Below are 21,176 nucleotides of genomic sequence, written 5' to 3'. Positions count from 1 at the left end.
ACGGGAACTAATTGCTTCAATTCTGTGAAAAAAGCATTGTAGCAAGGCACAAAAACAGAGCTAGAATCACAGTAGTGATACTCACGATTAGCGCAGAAGTGGTTTTGAGGACGTTTTGGTGACATTTTTCTTGCCGGGGGTCCGTCCCACCGTGACTCTCCTGGATGACATGTCTTGCTAGTCTTCTGAAGACATGCCTTTTTGCTAAATAAACTGTGTGTGTAATAAAGACCATTCTGAATTACTCTTTGTCATACTTTAGAGAGTATGCTTTTAGTCACGCAATATGAAGTTCTTTACCACGGGACATGTATGCTCACCCCCGAGGGACACACGGTCTCTGCTGCTGTTCTCCAAGTGTGGCCCTCAGGTCGCTAGCGGCAGCGGCACTTGGGAACTTGTTAAAAAAGCGGTTTCTCAGACCACCCTTGACCCCCTGATTCAGAAGCCCGGTGCGGGCGGGGGGCCCAGAGTCTGGCGTTGAACGGGCCCTCAAGGAAACTGGGTCACCAGCTGAAGTCTGAGGACTGCCGGAGGAGGCCTTTAAGAAGATGCTGAAACTGTGTGTTATTATCTGTATGTGGACTCTAAGATAGTTTGTACAAACACCTGGCTCTGTTTGATTACATTAGCAGTGAATCTGTTTTCGCTTTCGCGGCTGCTGGTCGTCGTGAAGGGGGTGAGGTCCCCCCGTGTCTGGTGGCGTCTCTGGGGCGGGTCAGTGGGGAGAGGAATATCGGGTTGGAATGGGAGGCGTCTCTCTCCGGGGCCGTCCGTCTGGGTTGGTGGGCCGTGTGCCCAGGGAAGGTGGCGGGGGCCGGGCTTTGGGTCTCCGGCTTCCCCTCGGCCCTCAGCGAGGGAATGAGTTTTTCCCTAAATACTTCTCTTGCCGTCAGACTGGTTCCCTAAATACTTCTCTTGCTGCCAGACTGGTTCCCTAAATACTTCTCTTGCTGCCAGACTGGTTCCCTAAATACTTCTCTTGCCGCCAGACTGGATGTAAAACTACAATAACTCATATGTTTGCAAACTATTCTGGCAAATCCAGCAAAAGTATGATTCTGCGCATGTGATATCAGCAAGATGGCAGCGTAGGAGACCCCCCCCCCCACACACACACAGATAAATGGTTAAAAGGATGCCCATGGATGGAAGTGGGCTGGGAGGGTGCTGGAACCCCCTGACGGAACTTGGGCAGCATGGTGGGGCCGGAGGAGGAAGACTAGCGTCATTTTTAATGCCCATCCTAACTCCCAAGCCAGCGTCACTCAGTGCCACGAGGGAGCGCCCCCACGAGAAGGAGTGCCCCTGCCAGGGAAGGAGCACTGGGATGAGTGACTGGCCTCCCCAGCCCTTTGGGACACCACACGAAGGTTCCGCTTTGGTGTCACCCCACCCAGAGACTGGCAGATGGCACAGCAGCGTGAGCCGAGACTGCACTGCCAACATCGTCACTACCGCTGCTCGCCCTGGACTTACACTGCTGCACCCAAAGGTGCTACTGAAGACCCTCTCAGCCCTTGCAGCCTCAGGGGATCCCCTGTAGCACTTGCAAAGGACCACACAGTTGTAGATGCTGTGGACCCCAATGACATGAGCTCATGACGTGAGCTGACAAGCCACCACACTGCCCGGACCTGGTGCCACCCGTGTCCCAGCACGCCGTGCCGTGCACTCTCTCGCATTGCCCCGCCTGCCGGGGAGAGTCTTCCCTCACAGAGGTCAGTCTGTGAGATCCGGGAGAAATGGCTGCTTGTCCAGATGCGCAGGCACCTCGTCAAGGCCACCTGACTCGTGAGGAATCAGGGACACACGACTTTATGAACAGAGTGCAGGTGACCTCCAGTGCCTGGTCCCAAAGACAGGGAGATCCAGGAACTGCCCGGGAGGGAAGAAGTTCAAGGTAATGGTTCTAATGATGCTTAGAGCACTACAAGAGAGCGTGGATAAGCAATGTAAATGTATTAGGGGAACAAGATAAGAGCACAATGAGAAGAGAGCGACCAAGAGACAGAAAACAAAATGGACCAGATGGAAATGTTGGAGCGGTAGGATGCAGGGGCTGAGCTGAAGAGTTGAATAGAGACCTTCGCGGTAGAGCATGCAGAAGAAGGAACCTGTGACCTCGGAGACGGATCCCTGGAGAACGATGAAGAAAAGCATGACAAGAACTGATAAAACCCTGCAGGTCTTATGACAAACATTCTGCATGACATTGGAGTCACAGGAGGAGAAGAGAGGGAGAAAGGGGTTGAAATCTTATTTAAAGAAGTAATTTCTAAGAGTTTTCTAAACGTGGGAAGAGATTTGGACATCCAGTTCATGAAGTTAATAGGTAACTTGGAAATTTTAATCCAAAATGACCTTCTTTAAGACCCATTATAATAAAACTATCTAAAATTAAAGACAGAGCCCTGGCTGGTGTGGCTCAGTGGATTGAGCGCCGACCTGTGAACCAAAGGGTCGCTGGTTCGATTCCCAGTCAGGGCACATGCCTGGGTTGTGGGCCAGGTCCCCAGTAGAGGGTGCTTGAGAGGCAACCACACATTAATGTTTTCTTCTCTCTCTTTCTTCCTCCCTTCCCCTCTCTCTAAAAATAAATTTTTAAAAAATCTGATATATATATATCAGCCTTAAAAAGGATAGCTTGCCATTTGTGCAACAACATGGATAGGCCTTGAGGACATTATTCTAAGTGAAATAAGTCAGACAGAAACAGACAAATTGTGTGTGGTCTCATTCATGAGGAATCAGAAACATTGACCTCAGAGAAACCCCTGGTGGCTGCCAGGGGCCGAGGGACTTGGGGAAATGGAGAGATGTCGGTCAGAGGGTGCCGGTTTTCAGTGACAGGACAAGTAAGTCCCAGGAACCCAATGTACAGCAGGGTGACTCTAGTTAATAGTATCAAATGTATCCTCAAAAGTTGCTGTGAAAGTCGGGCCTTCATGTTCTCACTACAACAACAAAACAGGAATAACCCATCGGCAATTATGGGAGGTAAAGGGCATGTTAGCTAACCTTAATATGGAAGACATTTTACCATATATACATTTATGAGATCATCACATTGCACACTTTAAACTCACACAGTGTTATATGTCAATTGTATCTCGATGACGCTGGAAAAAATGTAATTTTAACTGCAGTGATCTAATTCCTGGCTCTTTGATCCTTCCCCCCTAACAGCCTGTGTAGAAAATATTGATGAGCACAGGGTAAACTTGGGCGAACAGGTGAGACTCCCTTCTTCCCGATCTTCACGGCGAGAGGGAGGGAAGGATGGGGAGATAGAGAGGAGGGAAATTGGTTGCATCCTTTTTAATACCCACCTCTGATCACAGACAGAAAGTACTGTTATTCACAGACAAGACCAGACCTTGAGCTGCCTAATTTCATAATTACAGATGCTCCATTTCTTTATCTTGCCTTATTTCTCAGTCCTGCAGTCTTTAGACCTATGCAGTAGATTTTCTACTGAAAACACAGTGTTAAAGTGCACTAGCATGATTCGGTGTAACATTTGGTACTAATGGCTTTAACGGGGGGAGGGGGGAACCCACTTCCCTTTTCAGCAGCTTCAGATCAGCACATCATATCCATAGCCACTTTTCTGTTTGAATAATCTTTCCGTCACACAGGACTGACGGAAACCTCAGACCCTGACTAACCCTACCACTGTGTTCTTGCACCCAGGCAGCGGGCCGTGGATGGGGAAATACCACACTATGGCCATGAAATCCTAGGTTGGAGATCCACCTAATTGAATACTCAGCAGTGCCCGAAATGGTCATCTCCTTCCTTCTTAAGCCTCCAAGAACCCCTCTTAGCAGAGCGCCTTGCTCCTACTACGCAGAAAATAATTAGTGACTTTTACCCAAAACAGTTGCCTTTGTACCACTCAGCCGAAAACCTTGGATTCACAGCCCCTGTCCCCTGTTCTCTGTTCTGTAACGATGGGAAACACTCTTCAGCCTCTGTCCGAGGCTCCTGGTGATGGGGACCCAGCTCTTCATGCCGCCGTGGGGACAGCCTGCCCCTTCCCGTCTGGCTCTGCTGGCCCAGCGATCTTCATCGTCGTTTAAACACCTTCCAGCCCGTAGCCCTCTGCGAGAGGGAAGGAACACACACATGCAGCTTTATCTCTCTCCTTCCACCTCTGTGCTCTGGGCCGTGCGGACTTTCTTAGATGAGTCGCCTCCAGACACCCCGCCTCTCTCTTGTCCCAGTCACTCCTTAATCTTCTCCCATCTGCCCTCTACTTCTCTGCCTTACAGGCAGCTGCCTGTTCTGGCCAGAGCCTTGCTTAATGTTTTGCCACGTGTGCTGGAGAATTTTTTTAGACACACTTTCTTCCCCTGACTTTCACAGCACACACCTGGCTGTAGTTTTGCGCCTGGCTAGTTGACTTTTCTCATTTGGTCGGCATGGCCGTCTGCCTGAACGGTCTTTCCTGTGACGCCTCGGATACATTTCAGACTCTGTAGTCTGGCCAATGCCTCTCCAAGTTGATTCCTCGACATTCCCTCTCCTGCTCTGTGTTCTAGAGAGGTTGCTTTTTTTTTCAGTCGCTAAAATATTTGAAAAGCATTATTTTGAACTTCAGTAATAGAACAGAAGGGGCCAGCTCATGGCAAAAATGTTGGTCAGTTATTACTGAGCTCCAGAGTGAAAGACTTGAAGTGAGGCACCCTTGGGATGTATTTTTAAGGAGCAGCATGGAATTGTGGGAATAATGGCCCATAGGTGATTTTCTCAGGTACACCGAGTGATGTCGTCGGTCCACTGAGTCCTTTCCCTTGGAGTAGACTTCTAATCCTGTCGTATTGCTTGGGCTCGTCACTTCTATTGCCCTGGGCTTTCAAAGGCTCTTTCAGAAATTATAGTATCCATTGCACACTAGCCTTTTAAAGCACATTTGCATGGCTCAGAAGGTTGTATTTGGCAGAATTAAAAAATAAGTATTTGTGCAAAATATTTATTAATGCTAATTAACAGGACTTTTTTTTTACTATACTAAAGGAGAAGAGAGGTCTTACGAAAAGTAATGAAAATGAATACCCAGTGGGAATATTTATAAAACATTGATGTTTATATATGAGTAACTAGACATAATATATTACAAAAATTTCTCTGAAATGCCCTGAAAATATCAATTATATTTTAAGTAAGTTTGTTGCCTCATACCTACCAACTTATCTGTTATTTAAAAAAAAAGTTTTATAGAGTTGTAAATGTGGGATTTCGAATCTGAACTTTGATATAAAGCAAACATTATTGCAATATTAGGATTTTAAGTGGAAATTTAAGATCATATATTTGGTCCAGTCTTTGAGGGCTATAATATGTATAATTACACATTCACCACATTTATGTTTTATTTTTCAAATTATAACCAATATGTTAATGTAGTTAAATTTGAAAATTTATATTTTATAATCTTAAAAATTTAAGTATACCAAAAACTGTGTTGCTCAATGAAATAATGATTTTTAATAATCTGTTATTTGATTTCTTCTTATTCCAAAATTTATTAAGTCTTAAAAGATAAAACTATTTAATTTTGCTCCTCATCCACTCTAAGTGTTTAAAGGAAAACTTAAAAAGTATTTAAAAAGTAGATTTGACAGTTTTAAGGGTATTTTAATGACTGTTTCTGTAAAAGGTTTTTTTTTGTTTTTTGTTTTTTTGCCTCTGTTTAATGCCATGTATCAATTATTTACAGATCCGGTGGTTTTGTGGAAATTCCCAGAGGACTTTGGAGACCAGGTTGGGATCACACACTTTCTAAAAAGCTTTGAAAACGGGAGTGTTGTGGTTACTGCTCTGTCACTGCCGCCGCGGCTGCGCACCAGTTGCCCTGAGTGTTTTCTCTTGATCGACCCGGAAGAGAAAAGCCACACGTGAGAACACGCGTGGGAAGCCTGTTCCAGGCACCCGGTGCCTGCGCGACGAAGAAGCCCTTAGAATGCAGCCAACGGGAGCTGAGTGTTTGGTTTCAGCACCGTTCTACGCTCTTTCAGACCTGTCCCTGGAGTGCGTGTTTGGGGGCACTTAAGGTTCTGCCCCCCAGAAAGCCCTGGCCGTGCCCTGCCTTGCTGGGGGCCTCCCTCCCTCTGGTTCTCGCTCCTCAGGAGCAGGGGGACGGCGGCGGACGGGCGGTCGGTTCTCTCCCGGTACAGCGGTGGCGGAGGCCTTTGCCTCTGCAAACTGGACCGACCCATAGATGGGGAGCATTTCCTTATTTTACAGTGCTCCCCATCTATGGCTCTAGTTTCTTAAAAGAAAACGAGGGACTCCGGAATGCATTCATTCCACTGTGTTTTACAGTATGGTCTCATCCAGTTCCTTCAGCGTTTAGTGGGGCCAAACTGAGTAATTGTTTTGGCATGATGTTTATACGCATCGTGTCAACATAACTTAAACGTGTATATTATAGATTTTAAAATTTATATTAGGTTTACCATTTGGAAGTGAATTATATGCTATGTGGTTAAAAATACAAATCTAATTTTAAATAGAAATGAGCACTTTTCATGGAAAATGGTGAGCAGGTTCCTTTTAGCTGTCTGCAAAGAAATGGGTTAACACAATCCCTGTCACTGTGAAAATTATAAAATGATAAAGCTATAAACTTAACCATAAGTTCAATTCACAGATATAATGCACATACTTGTCATAATCCACAAAAATGAAAGCTGACAAAAGGCTGTGTTCAAAGCAGTTCATTCAGAAACCACTGTACAAACACGTGCCTGAGAATGGTGGGAGAATTAAGTTTCTTCAAGTGAAATCAGCACGTAAGACCAGGAAATTGCACCAACAACGCAGGCACTTGGGCACCTTGGGTCTCAGGTGGGTCTAGTGCAAGGCAAGACTGTTGTTTCACATAAGAAGATGGTTTGCACTCGTAATTTTTAGCCCTTCAGAGAAAGAATAGGTTTATAAATATCTCAAGGACATAACGGAAATCCCTGCAGTGAAGACATGGTTTGGACATAAGAAGCTTAATGGGAGTTGTCCCCAAGTCATGCCTTGTTAGGTCCAAGCCCTGCTGACTCAGTTTACCATTATTAAATACTGTTCTCCTCTTGGTCTTCCGAATCCTCTCTCACCCACTGCCCGAGAGCAAACCTCCCGCCCAGGTCTGTGTGTGTGGGCGTGTGGGTTCCAGCTCTCACACCGCCCCGAGAACCCCTCGGGGCCCAAAGCCCGGGCTCACAGAAGGGGGGCAGTGTGCTGGCCGAGCCCCCCTACAGCGGGTTCCTCGGGGAGGCCAGCTCCGCTGTTCCTCTTTGTGACCCATAGACTGGCGATAGGAATGTCTTAGTTGGGGCTGAATCGTTGCTTTGTTTTCCATGTTGGTGAGCTCAGTGGAACGTTAATAAGCCCTCACATACTCGGCAAAATACTGCAGCAATTAGCTGTGGAATGGTGGGGACCCTCATCACCCCCGGATTCCGGTGCGTAGCTGTCCTTCCTGACCTTTCGAAGGTCGGCGCTGACAGAAGCTGTGGATTCCTCTGTGTCTGATGACTTGACTCTGTGCCCAAAGAAACCAAACTTGACGTGGGAATCTGGCTGAGGGCCTTGAAGAAACCTTCTGCTGCGCGCTTCTTGGGGACTCTTCCGAGTGCGGCAGGTGGCCCCGTGCCCTCTGCGTGCTCCTCACTCTTAGGCCTCCTGCTTCCCGAGCTCACTGTCTGCGCCTCCCCAGCCAGCCTTTGCGCGGGACCGGGACTGCTGCCTCCGGGGTCCTAATTCTCACGGGCCTGTGTCTCTCGCTCTCACCGCGGGCGGAGTGCTGTGCGCACCGTTCGTGTTCGTGTCGTCTTCAGGGTCTCCCCCAGCAGGGATAGCACCGTCCAGAAGCTGCCCAGGAAGGAGCCCTGCCTCGGGGGGGCGGGTTTGTCCGTCTCGGAGCAGGAGCCAGAATGAACGGCCCAGCTCTGCGTTGCTTCTGCCTGCAGCGTCCGTCTGCATCCTGCTCTCTCGTGCGAGCGCTTCCAACGGTTATCGCGATGGTTTTTTCCTCAGTCTTTTTCATTTGAGAGCTGTGCATTGCTTCATGCAAAGAGAGGACATCAGTGCCCTCTGGTTTGGCCCCTGCGTAAGTGACTCCCCAGGGCTCAGCCACAGCGGGCGAGAAGGCCACACAGAGAAGGGCGTCTCGGAGAGACTGCCACTCCCGCTGCCTGCGTCGGTTCCTCCCGACACGGCTGGCAGCTCTCCCCACACCCGCAGCAGCCCCTCCAATCCGCCCAGGAGCCCGTGAGTCCGGGGACCCCCCGGATCTCCACTTTACAGAGCGGCGGAGCTCCGAGTACAGCTCCGACTTCCCGTGGCCGGCCGGAGCCGCACAGCTAGGGAGGAGCAGGCCGTGGGTCCGAGCCAGAGGCTGTGACTCCGGGGCCGGGGTCCAAAGAAAGACCTACTCCGACTCAAGACCCCCCACCGACGCCGTGAGCGTCAGGCTCAACCTTCTCCGCAGGCTCAGGCCCCTTGTTTCAGGTCCTTTGTTTACACCTTTAGCCTCCGATTCCTCCGCCCGCCTTTCTTCTCTATGAAAATGTGGCCGGTTTCCTAGTGCCCCTTCGGGCCCATTATCCACCATTCATTTACAATCTCTCTTTGAACGCACAGTCTCTCCGTCTGAAATGCTAATCTCCCTCGCGCCCTCGCCTCCGCCTGCCTTTCTGTCTTGGCCTAAAGGTCATTTCCTCCAAGAAGCCTTTTTTATGTCCCAGGTTTGGGCTGAATGGACCCCCTGGGAGTCCCCCCTCCCGCATTTTCTGTTTCCCACATTATGGCCTCCATCAGGTCCCCCGTCCCTTCACTGGCTGTTTGCCCGCCGGACTGCAGTCCCCGGGGCCGGGATTGAGGAGTCATTTGAAAAGAGGATAACATTTTGACTCTAGTGCAAATACGTATACGATTTTTATTTTTGTTGAAGTTTTTTTTTTAACTCATTCGTCGATGAGGGTACCTGTAAAATGTGACAGCCTGTCGGAAGGAGCGTTCAGAGTCCCACGACGCTGTAGACACATCAGACGGCCGGGACACACGTGCCGACGAAAGGGAGAGTGGCTTCTCCACACGGGGGGGTGGTGGGTGCAGGAGGAGGGAAGCCCACTGCCCCTCCCTCGGACCCCTCGGGGGCGGGCACACTCGCTCTGCTGCCCTGGGTCTGCAGCTCGGGCCCACGCGGCAGCTCCCAGGCCCCGGGAGGCGCAGAGCGCTCCGAGGACGGTGTTGGACGGTGGCCTCGCCCCGCTGGAGACAGCCAGTCCTCGCTGGGTCCATTTCTGTCTTCCCCGTCTTCCTTCGGGTCTTCTTCCTGCTCGTGCTCGTGCAACCATGATACAACATCAGAGAGAGATTCTAGGTCACGAAATGAGACACGTCCCACTAGCTCTGGCCTGCTTACTTACACAGGTGCAGAAGAGGGCTACTGTGCCCTATAACCTTCCGTCTCTGGAGCCACGGCCCGCAGAGCAATCATCATGTCTGCACAATAACGCCTCTCTGGGAGTGTCCTTGAGGGATTTCAGACGGGACTTTTAAAAAGCCCCCATTGTTGGTTGTCCTAAAGCTGGGAAACCAAGCCCGAGACACTAGCTTTGCCCAGGCTCTCCGTGTGCTGCCTCTGCCTCTGTAAGCGCTTCCCTCCCCCCCAAACCCGCGGGTGTCCCCAGTCCACGAGGTCGGGGGAGGGCCGCCGGGAGCCCCTGTGGGTGCGGCTGGGGCCCGTGGGCGGGGCCTCAGGCCGGGCTCCTGGGAGTCCTCCTGGTTTCCTGAGGAGGAGCTGGCGCTCCTGCCTTCAGAGTGCCTTGACGTGGCTCGCTCGTGAGACGAGGACCGTTCCCAGGTGCGACACCTGAAGTGAGGCCTTGGTTGGGTCGTCAGTCTGTCCAGTTACACCTGGTAAAAGGAAAGACACTTTTTAAAAAATTGGACTGATGCAAATGTATTTTCTTTGGATGATGTTTAAGGGATGTGGTCAGAATGAATCAAGCCTTTCATGGTTTGAAATTGAGGTCGATTGACAGCTGGACATTTACAGTTTTTCTTGTGTCAGTCATAAAGAAGGTCTAAGTTATTTTCAAGTAATTTATTAAACCTTAATTTCAAAATAAATGTTTAAACAAATTATGGATATGTGATCTTAAAAAGTGGTGGGGTTTTTTTTTTTTTTGCTTGTTTGGACTTGATTCTGTCATTTTTAACTACCAGTTGATCCGATCACACACAGAAAAAAATAATTTAATTGTATCCTATACCAACTGTTGTTTTTCCAAATGAAAGAATTCAATTTCTTAAACCAATTTTTGAGGTGTGGTGGTTGATTTTTCTTTCACTACCCCATGAGAATATACCTTATATAAAAACATGTTTCTAAGACAAGTTGATCTTTAATTTTTAGCGAAATAAAATTTTGAGAAATGATAATCTAAGAGTGATAATCATATCATGACTGCATACTTTGTTTCCTAGTCAAATATTTTATCAGTGATCTGTCTTAACAACTCTCAAATACCCATTCTTTCTTATCAGTTTGTTTTAGACACTCAGAGTGGTGTCTTTGTTCATTTTTGTGTCTACAAATGAAGAATCAGAATAAAACATTATAATTGCAAGCATGTGGAAAGTGTTTAAGAGTAGATGGACATTCTCATTATAATTATACTTTTCTCTCTATCCATCTTTGTGTAGATAAGATTTGTTTCTTTTGTAGATGCAGTATTAGGAAGCTTAGGGCAAAATGTGGTTATATTCTTATTTCGCCTGCCTGCTGTCTTATATTTACTACTTTGAAATTTAAAACTTTTATTGCAAACAGGGATATTTGAGAAAACAGTGATATTTTAGAAATTTTGCTTTTTTGGAAATTTTATTGGAAGACAGAACCGCATCGTCATGCAAACTCCTATTGAAAAGAATATTTTCACATGCATTTTAGAGCATGAAATTTAAAAGTCCCTAAAAAATTGACCTTATTTTTTTGGTGAAGGGTGACCAGGTTTTACTTTAACAGCTCTGAGAGGTGAGATTTTCATTGATTTTTATGGCAGTGAAATGATAACAGCTGATCCCCATCAATCTTGGGAGGCCTGGCATTACTCAGTAACCTGTAGAAATCAGTAATAATAGATGATGCCTAAATGTGGTTTTACAAAAACTTTTTTTATTGAGCTGTAAACATTTGACAAGTGTGGAATTTACTCCTATAAAGAGTTCTATATCTTTGAGAGAAAAAAGATAAAAAATAATTTTTCAAGGTGACAGGCTTTTATGACTGAGAAGCAATTTTTTTGCAAATCAAGAGAAAAAATATTAAATGTAATATTGGGGCATTAAAGTATCTCTGCCAGTTCCCAATGTTACATTTCAAAATATTTTTAATTTTTAGTTGAAAAAGAAGTTAAAATTAGTCAACTGTGAAACAAAAGATGGAAACAAGAAAAAGGTTTTCAGATGTTATGGATGGTAAAATCATAATCTTTAAAACATTGGCACAGAGTCGAGATTAAGTCCCACGAAATATCTTATTTCGAAATAATGTTCATTATTATGACTGTATTCAGCGTTAAAAATGCCTTCCAGGGAAATTTCTTCCTCGGAATAGGCGTTGAGCGAGGGTTGCGGGTCACCGGCACCGGGAACAACCAGGAACTGCCCCCTTACCTTTCCCTGTGGTTTTTCCCATCTCTCCCCCTTCCAGAGCATCATTCGTGGATCAGCCTTTTTAAAGTAACATTGCCGGGTTGTTTACTAATGCTTGGAATTAAAGCTCGAAATACGGTTGAGGAGAATATGTAGATAGGAAAGCACAGCACTGTTATCATTCTGAAGTTTAAAAAATGCCCTCCGTGAGCCGAGAATGTTGAGCTTGGCCAACATATGGAACCGGGGAGCCTCGTCCCCACCGCTCTTTTGTCATCTTGTGATTGTTGCCGGCTTAGCGGCTGCTGCGAGCCATCGTCCTGGACGTGGGGCTAGTCCGCCCTGGGGAGGAGAGGAGGAAACGGCAGTGTGGATTATGGAAATATGGATTGATCTAAAGAGAGACCCCTTGTAAAAGGACGGGGCTCAAAGGAAGGCCAGGAAAACCGATGAAAAGAGGATGGAATGGACGTGAAAGTGACCATGGGAAATCTCCCCTTTCATCTCCAGCTGCTGCGTTTGGAGAGAAGGGGCGCACTGGTGTGTTAAGGGAGAGCCCGAGGAGGCCAGATTAGCGGCATTATTTATTAGGTCGGTGTCCGTTTCCAGCGGGATAAAATATGTGCATTTGAACAGGCTCGGCATATGGGGGACTCTTTCAGTCTTAAAGCCACAACGTTAGGTATGAGGTACCATGGAAATATTTCAAGCAGCGTGTGCGACTTGATTAATTTTTAACCTTTAAACAGACGTAACTTAAAAATTAACTTCGCATTTGTTATATATTGAGTATTTTAACTAATCGTGATGGTGAACAGTGTCTTTGAAATGTGAATCATTTCTGTCACGTTTACAACTTAGTCATTCAGTTCCATGGTCACATGTTTATTCACGTGCATTTTTCTGGACAGGCGACAACGGTGCAGCTGCTCTTGGTAAACGCACCGAGCAGTGACGTGCGTCTTTATCCTCGGCCTGTTTGACCAGAAGTGACCGCAGTGCAGTGCCCAGTGGTCACGTGTGGGATGCGGGCATGGGTGCACGTGCATTTCATAGTTCTCGGCGTGCTTGTGTGCAGCGAAGGGATGATGAGCTCCTTGCCTGGTTCTGAAGTTCAGAAAAAGGTTGAGAAGGAGACAGCATGGCGCACGGAGCCGAGATGTCTGGGTGGAGGATCGCCGTTGGGGAGGGGAGGACGTTTTCAACGGTGCACGTGCCGGGGTCCTGGTGGGGACGCCTTCTGGGCAGCAGGGAGCCCCTGACTGGCGTTCAGGACAGGACGAGAGGTGGTTTCACACAGGAAGCAGCAGCTGGGCGGGGCTCCGAACCTCGCCCTGGCTGCAGAGCCAGACTTCTGTCCCTGTGTGCGGCAGGGGGATGAGCTCCATCCCCCCGGGGGAGCGGAGGCTGAAGCCAGCCCCTGGAGAACACCAGTGGAGAAGCAGGCATGTGGTAGCCCACAAAGAAGGGACGGAGTGGGGAGAGCTGGACATCTGGCAGGGCGGGGGCGGTGCTCATGAACAGGGGGCACTCCCCGGGAAACCTTGGCTTCCCGAGTCGGAACGGGTCATGGTCATTTGTAATCCCAAGTGTTGCACCTGAGACAGTCCCGAACCCACACGAGTTAACCGAGTGGGCGTGGTGTTGCACGCTGCGGAAAAGTGCGGCAGCACGGAGGCTGGGAACAGCCTGCTGGCCGCCGACCCGGGAAGCCACCGCGGACTGCGAGGACCCGCAGGAAGGTCCGTCTCACGTTCAAGGAAATTCTCAGTGAGAGGAGGGGCGGCCCCGCTCTGCCTTCCAGCCGACCACAGGCTGAGTCTGACTTTACAGATCCCCCTTGGCCTGCTTTCACAAAGAAGTCGCTCCTGATTGTGTGGGTACTCCCGATTTTCTGACTCCGTCTGTCCCGACAGAATAATGTATCGTAAGTAATAAACAGGAGGTGCGGGATAATTTTTTCAAGAGGATTATCAGATCTTCACGGAGGAAGTTCATCCATCACGGTGTGTGCGCACGGTTTTTCTCGGTCACTGAGTGACGCCCTCCGTGAGAGACTCGGGGAACTGTGTTTTCTCTCCAAGGTCCCTTGTGCCCCCGTGGACTGGGCTCAGTGAAGAAAACGTGTCGCTCTCTGGTGGGACCTGTTTGGTGGCTTTCTGTGTGAAAGGGCCAGTGTTTGCGGCTCAGCTGCGCCCAGAGAGAGAGGACCGACACCCAAATCGGCACCTTTATTTCTAACCTCGGCCCGACGCCAGAGGCGACGTCAGCGGGCAGTGTGAGCTCGTGTTTTATTCCCGGAGGTGGATGTGCCGTCACGGGTGGGGCAGAGAGGGCGTGTAAAATAATAGCTCACAGTGTTTCTCTTCGGGATTTCAAGAAACACTTCTTTTAAAAAACCACTCGTGACTTCACACTGAATTGCGGTTTGCCATATTAAAAATCGTGGGCATGTCCTTGTTTTAGAAAAGAAAAACCCTGTGTAATTTGACCTAACCTAAAAAAAAACATCAGAGTTCCTGGATCCTTGTCATAATAAACAAGGACGTTGTTTATTATGGTTGGCGGGTGGGTTTCTGGCCTCGGGACTTAACTTCAAGGGCCTGGAACTCCTGGGGGCAGGGAGACTCACGGGGGCGACTCCGTGTCACGCCGTCTCTTCTCCCCGCGTCTTCGTGTCCTGGCCAGGCTCGACCTCCGCTCCGAAGGGCTCATTGAGGGGTCTTCCCTCCTCGCATGTGGGCACAGTGCCCGCCCTGCAGAGACCAAGCGGGCGTTGGATGTAGGTATCTGCTGATTATATGTTGGGACCTGCATGTAAACACAGTTATACATATATATATACACACATACATCTACATACATATATATGTATGTATATATACACACACACGCACACACACATGGTGGAGAATAATTGTTAGAAGCTTCAGCCTGAGGTCAGATCCCGACTTGAACGTTTGCTGGCCGTGTGACATTGGACAAGTGACTTAGTCTCTTTGACCTTTATTTTTCGCCCCCACAAATAAAAGAAAGCTCGCAGCTGTTAAATCACAGTTGTTTGAACTGTCTACCCAGGCAAACTGATGCTGCTGGCGCTAAGTCTGTCTCATTTTACACGACCTCAGCGGACTTTGTCCAGGGCGCCGTGCCAGGCACGGGGTAGGCATTAGGGGAAACCCAGAGTTGAGGAAGGCCTCGGGGCGGAGGAGATTCATTTGTTGCAATCGGCCGTGCCCGCTGTAACAGCCAGGGCTTTCTGGTTCGCTACTACTTCGTGGATCTCTGGTTATCGGCTGGTGGCGTGGTGTGATGCGGATACCAGAAGTGGCTGAATACTCCACACCCTCTCTCTCGGCCCGCATCCCTAGGAAAATAAAGATGCGGTGTCTTTGTCCCTGTGTGAGACACACGAGTGGTTGCACACCTGGGGAGTATTATCACGAAGTTGCCCGTTGAGGGGAGTGTGAACAGTGGGAAGAATGACGCTGCTCGTCCACGAACGTTGAGGGTGACCCAGTCCGATGTCCCCTTGCTCCGTGTCTTCTTGCCAGGGCTGTCTCCTTCCTCGTCTTCTGGCTGAGTGCTGTCTCCCGAGCCCTGGGTGCTTATCTGGCCCCCTCCTGGCTACTCTGGTTTCCTCCCACATCTATCTTAATGCTGTGCCCTTCCCTGCCTTCCTGGTGCAGCTGTAACCGCCTTACTCTGGGCCACCACCACACCCCCGGTGACTGTGCGTCCCATCGGACTTCCCGGCCTTCCGCTGAACCCTTTCAAAGTCGCTGCTCCCCACCACAGCAGGGCGATCCGTCTGACATCCGACCCCAGTCATGCCCTCCCTCGCTTTAACCCCTGCAAAGCTTCCTTATTTCTCTTAGCGATGACCCCGAGTGATCATCCAAACTGAGATACTTGTTTACTTGTTTACTTATTTGCTTACTAACTTGTTTTTGACTGATAATTTGCACATGGTTCAATGCAGATTGTAAGTGCCCAAGGAAACGAGTTCTGACAGATGCATGCACCTGTGTAACCCCTATTCCGTTACAGATTCATACTCTTTCTCTCCAGAAAGTTCCCTCGGGCCAATCCCCGGTTACTCCCTGTGCCCTCTGCCCCTCCCCCACCGCCCCAGACTTCTGCCGTGCCGGGTTCCAGCACAGTAAAGTGTAACGATGGGTTTGTGGATGCCGAACCATCCTTGCATCCCTGGGATACATCCCACTGGGTCATGGTGTATGATCTTCTCACCTATTGAATTCAGTTCGCAAATGTGTTGTTGAGGATTTTTTGCGTCTGTGTTCATCAGGGACCATGGCCTGTAATTTTCTTTTTGTGGTGTCCTCGTCTGGCTTTGGTATTAGGATTGTGCTGGTCTCATAAAATGAGTTTGAAAGTATTTCCTATTCTTCATTTTTTTCTGGAAGAATTGGACAAAGGTACGTATTAAATCTCTGAATATTTGGTAGAATTCACCGGTGAAGCCATCTGGTCTTCGACTTGTGCTTGTTGGGATTTTTTTTTTTTATTACCGATTCAGTCTCCTTATGAGTAATTGGTCTGTTTGTATATTCTCTTTTTTAATGATTCAGTCTTGGAGGATTTTATGTTCCTAGGAATTTATCTGTTTTTTTTCTATGCTGTCCAATTTGTTGCAGTATAATTGTTCATAGTAACCCCTAATGATTTTTTTGTGTGTTTCTGTGGTATCAGTTGTAACTTTTATTATTTTGTTTCTGATTTTATTTACATGAGCTCTTTCTTTTTCTGATGAGTCTAGCTAGCTAAAGGTTCATCATCTTGTTTATCTTTTCAAAGAGCAGCTCTTATTCTCATTGATTTTTTCCTTTTGTTATATTAGTCTATTTTATTTATTTTTGCTCTGATTTTTATTATTTCCTTCTACAAATGTTGGACTTCATTTCTTCTTTTTCTAGTTTCTCTAGATATAAAGTTACATTGTTTACTGGAGATTTTTCTTGATCTTGAGGTAGACCTGTATGGCTGTGAACTTCCCTCTTAGAGCGGCTTTTGCTGCGTCCCATGGATTTTGGTCGCATTTCCATTTTTGTGTGTCTCTAGGTTTTTATTTTTTTTCCCTTTGATTTCTTCATTGACCCATTGGTGGCTCAGTAGCGTATTGTTTAATCCCCACATACTTGTTGTTTTTTCCACTTTCTTTTTGTAATTGATTTCTAGTTTAACATCATTGCGGTCAGAACCTTTTAAAAAACACCTGCCTATTGCGGGTCGCCACTCCAGGGGTGGGGTTTCCTGCGTGGCCGAGTCTCTGCCTCCCCCACCTGTCTCAAGGTCACCCCATCCTGTGCTGCGCGGGGCACTCAGCTCGTGTTCAGAGGGGGCTGTCTCAGGTGTAGCTGCACCTCGGGGGGTGTGAGAGCTGGTGAGTGCGCGTCGTCCCGGGCCCCCACCCTGGAACCCCCCATGCCTTTTCAATGCTTTTCTTGATCTGAAATTAGTGCGGGAAATGCACTGTGCCTTTGCTTGCCGAGTGAACCATCTAACTGTAAACACACGTATTGTGTGACGTCCTCCTGCCCTGGTTTTTCCACTGGCATCCCGTGTACCTACGGCGATGGTTGGTGGACGGCAGGGGTCTGAGACTGATGTGCGCACTACCCACGCCCTTGACCTTTGTATGCCAGTAACACAGTTCTTTTTATAGCACAGTATTTTGGCTTCGTGGCAGTTAATGATACTTCAATCTTCCAAGAGTAAAGCTTCATTTTTAATTTTTAATAGAGAAAAACAACTGGCTAAGAGTGAACAGTCTGAACAGTTTTAGGGTCGGAGTTCATGGTCTGGCAGTGGCTTTGCTAACTGAAGGAGGAAGGATGAAAGAGACATTTATTTCAAATAGATACATTCCGTAAAAGCGAAAACCAAGAGCGAGATGCCGCAGTGGGCTCAGTTTTCCTGACAGTTATTCTTTGGTTGTACGTTGAAAATATATTCTCTGAGTTCAATGAACTTCTTAAAAAAACACGAGAAGGTGATGTTTAAAGAGGCCACACGTGCAGTTGGCCACACTGCCGTGACTCCTGCTCTTACCACCTCGCGCCCCGAGTGGACCCCTCCTGCACCGCCCGCCGGGCCCCCGAGAGTTTGCCGGGGGCCCCTGGGCCTCCCGGGCGCCTCCTCGCACCGAGCCGCTCAGCGCCTGCTTCCTGGGAGAACAGCAAAGGCCGTCATTTGCTCTGTACAGCACAAGCGCATCGGATGGCTATGTAGCCTTAATTAATTCTCGCCTATTTCGGGAGGTGACATCCAAAATTCGGTGATTGTTTCTTAGAGACCTATGCCCTTTGTGAATGATACTAAAATGGACACGCACCCCTCCTTGTTACAAAATGATTCTGAAAGTGTTATTCAGGCGAGTTAAATGGGTGTTTCAGAACTGTCCACACACTGTTGCGGGATCTTCTCCTTGAGAACTTGGGTGTACATTTAGCTCATCGCTGGTTACACTTCTGTGAGGAGTCTTCAGAACGAAAACACGGACGCGCCACTCAGGCCCCCTGTGCGCCCGGGCTGGCGGACAGCGAGCGGGCCCGCAGGCCGACTCCCTCAGCCGGAGGCCGGGCCGGCTGGGGCAGCCCTGTCCCCGCCCGCGATGGCCAAGTTGGGTGGTCCTGTCCTCGCCCGCCGTGCGCTCCACAGCGGCCTGGACCTCCGGCTGGTTAGACGGAAGGGGGATGTCGGCGGCGGAGGGGTTCCCGGGAAGGGTTGCTCCCCGAAGGAAAGAGAGTCACAGAGGGAGATGCTGCTTCGACTGCACAGGGCGGGGACTTGTGTCCGAGTCTGGTGGCTCCTCCTGTGACCAGGAGGAGAGGGAGCTGAGGACACAGCCACCGACTCAGGACAGCGGAGCAGAGGGGCGGAGGAGACCGGAGTCCCCGAGGCGGGTGTCAAATTCACCGGTCCCCGAGCAAGCCCACCTTGTCCCATCTCGTCCCGAGAGGAGAACTGCGCCTTGAACCCACTCAGCACCCTGGCCTGCCGTGGTGTGGTCTGTCTGACTCCTCAGTTACAGGTGCCATTCCCACTAAGCTGGGGAGCCAGGGCCCCCTAGTGTATGCAGACTATGTGCTGTTTTGTATTTATTTTTAGGGAGAGGGGAAGGGAGGGAGAGAGGGAGAGAAACATCAGTGTGAGGCTGCCTTCTCGAGCACCCCCTACTGGGGACCTGGCCCGCAATCAGGCCTGTGCCCTGACTGGGAACTGAACCGGCGACCCTTTGGTTTGCAGGCCGACACTGAGCCCACCGAGCCACACCAGGCAGGGCTCAGGTGTGTTTTTAACAACCCTCCCAGTTGATTGTTATACTCCCCTCCCTTCTTCCTGATCCATTCCGCCCCCCCCTTTCCCCCCACTGAGACCCTCTGGAGCGAGAGAGTTATGGAATCGGAGTAACAGGATTCGACGGACGCCCGGTTGCATAGGGTAGATGACCTATCGCAGAGAGGGAGGGGCGTAGGCAGCCGCCCTGTCTCTGGCTTGGGTGTCTGGGCACACGGTGCACCATTCTGAGTGACAGGGACGGTCACTGAAAGGACTGTGTCAGTGCGGTCCAGCCCGCATGTCCGGGGAACGTCCAGGATCCGGTAACAGAAGGTAGTCAGGTGTGCAGTCCCGGAGTTCACAGGCGGATCGAAACCGGGAGGCCCAGAGGTGTGCTTGCCGGGGTGGGCCCCGGGGACCTCGCTGAGCGCGCCAGGCTGGCGCACGCACTGCGGGTGGCACAGAGGAGGGGGTGGGACCCGGGGGACCCCGGAGAAGGTCAGGGGTCCAGCGCTGGGCAGGGGCGGAGCCGCTGAGATGGAGGAAAAGCAGGACTGGTACCCACAATGACACATCTCTTTTCCGCTTCGGTTTTCCTCATGGAAGTTTCAGGACCGTTGCCGTCCTTGAACTATAATGAGGAAGCGAGCTTTACGTGTTTTAGCGTGTTTCCCCGATGGTCCGTCCGTTTGTAACGCTGAGCAGTCACCTCGTGGGGTGAAGGTTGACCACGCCACGCCAGCACTCGCAGTGCGCGGCCCTTTCTCTCCGAGGGCCACTGGTCAGAGTCCGTACCACGGAGGTGGGGCCGGGGGCGCAGTGTGAGAGTGTCACCCACCCCTCCCGGGCCCTTGCCTGGCGGCGGACGTTTTGTTTTCAGGAGGTGTGCAGGCAGGCGCGTGTCACTGCGCCTTCTGTTTGGCCGTTGGTAATTTATGCCCTACCTCTTCCCCTTTGATACTTTTATTTTTAACATTTGACATGTTTGTCAACGCGTTCTTCCTGTAAACAAATAAAACACCTTAGCAAATGAAGAAGACTTTGAAAACCCAAAGCGTGTTTCTTGGCTAGGAAAAGGAGGCATTTTCTGAAAGCCGAAGCCTGCGGAAACCCAGGGGAAAATGACGGGCGAAGGGTATTATCGCAAACCTTTTACATAATCTGTGGGTGCCAGCCTGGGGGCGTGTGTGTGTGTGTGTGTGTGTGTGAGAGAGAGAGAGAGAGAGAGAGAGAGAGGGAGAGAGAGAGAGGGAGAGAGAGAGATCAAAACACGGCACGGGACAACTTTCAAACGGCATCGTTGCTAAGAGGATCTCCCAGAACTAATTGCGTGTATCTTACTCCTCTCTCCGATTCTCTTTCTTTCTCTCTCTCCCCCCACTTTCTCCCTCCCCCCTTCTCTCTCTCCCTCCCCCCACCTTTTTTTTTTTTTGCCTCCTGCTGGCACAGCACCTGTAATTAAGGAGGCGCGCAGAGCCCTGGGGGCCAGGGCGGGCTCCCACCCACTGATCTGTGCAAACCCGGCTCCCACTGTTGGGGTGGGAGGGGGGGGCGGTGCGGGGGTGGGGGTGGGGGGAGCCGTGGGCCGCTGAGCAGCTTTGTCGCCGGCCTAAGCTGCGAGGGGACTTTTTTGTCCGCACTGTTTATACCCGAGTCTATAGACCTGCTGGCTGGCTGAATTTTAAAGAGCGCGGAGGTTTAAAGACTCGGCCCCCGAGGGGCGCGTCTGCCAGTTGGGAAGCGAGAGAGCGGAGGCTTTTGCAGAGCGGGAGCGTGTGTGTGTGTGTGTGTGTGTGTGTGTGTGTGTCGCCTGTGGAAGGAGGCGGGGGGGGGGGGGGGGGGGGGGGGGTGGGGGTTGGGGGGGGATGTGCGTGCGAGATGGAGCCGCCGAGGGGAAGCCGCCTTAATTTGTGGCTCGGAATGGATGTGAGACAGGTCGCTCCTTCCCGTGCGCTGGGAAGCAGGCAGCGCACGGTCCGGCTGCGTCTCTGCCGTCAGGGACACGGTGTGCAGGCCTGGCGGGCCCTCGCCGGGGCCGGGTCCGCAGGCGCAGCCCGTGCGTGCGGGCATGGCCTTGCGCCCGCAGCGCGAGATGAGGCCTGGGACGGCCCCCCTCCCCCCCTCCCCCCGGGCCGTCCTCCCTCGCAAAAGGGAGCGTTTTCAGTGTCAGCGATTTCCTTCGTTTCAAGGGTAGCCGCTCCTTTCATCAC

At 50.1% G+C, this 21,176-nt stretch overlaps 1 protein-coding gene across 3 annotated transcripts in view; it reads left to right on the top strand.

Annotated features, from left to right (window-relative positions):
* The window catches only part of DENND1B (DENN domain containing 1B), a 153,327-nt gene that overhangs the window by 38,532 nt on the left and 93,619 nt on the right, over positions 1–21,176 (top strand). For all 3 annotated transcript variants that reach the window (XM_045859644.1, XM_045859661.1, XM_045859653.1), the window contains exon 3: positions 5,726–5,769. In XM_045859644.1, coding sequence (XP_045715600.1) covers positions 5,726–5,769 — 44 coding nt within the window. The remainder of the gene's footprint in view (positions 1–5,725; positions 5,770–21,176) is intronic.

The sequence above is a fragment of the Phyllostomus hastatus genome, unplaced genomic scaffold, assembly GCF_019186645.2.
Source record: "Phyllostomus hastatus isolate PE091 unplaced genomic scaffold, TTU_PhHast_1.1 phas_contig_148, whole genome shotgun sequence".
Taxonomy (NCBI): domain Eukaryota; kingdom Metazoa; phylum Chordata; class Mammalia; order Chiroptera; family Phyllostomidae; genus Phyllostomus; species Phyllostomus hastatus.
This window is presented reverse-complemented; position numbering and strand designations above follow the sequence as displayed.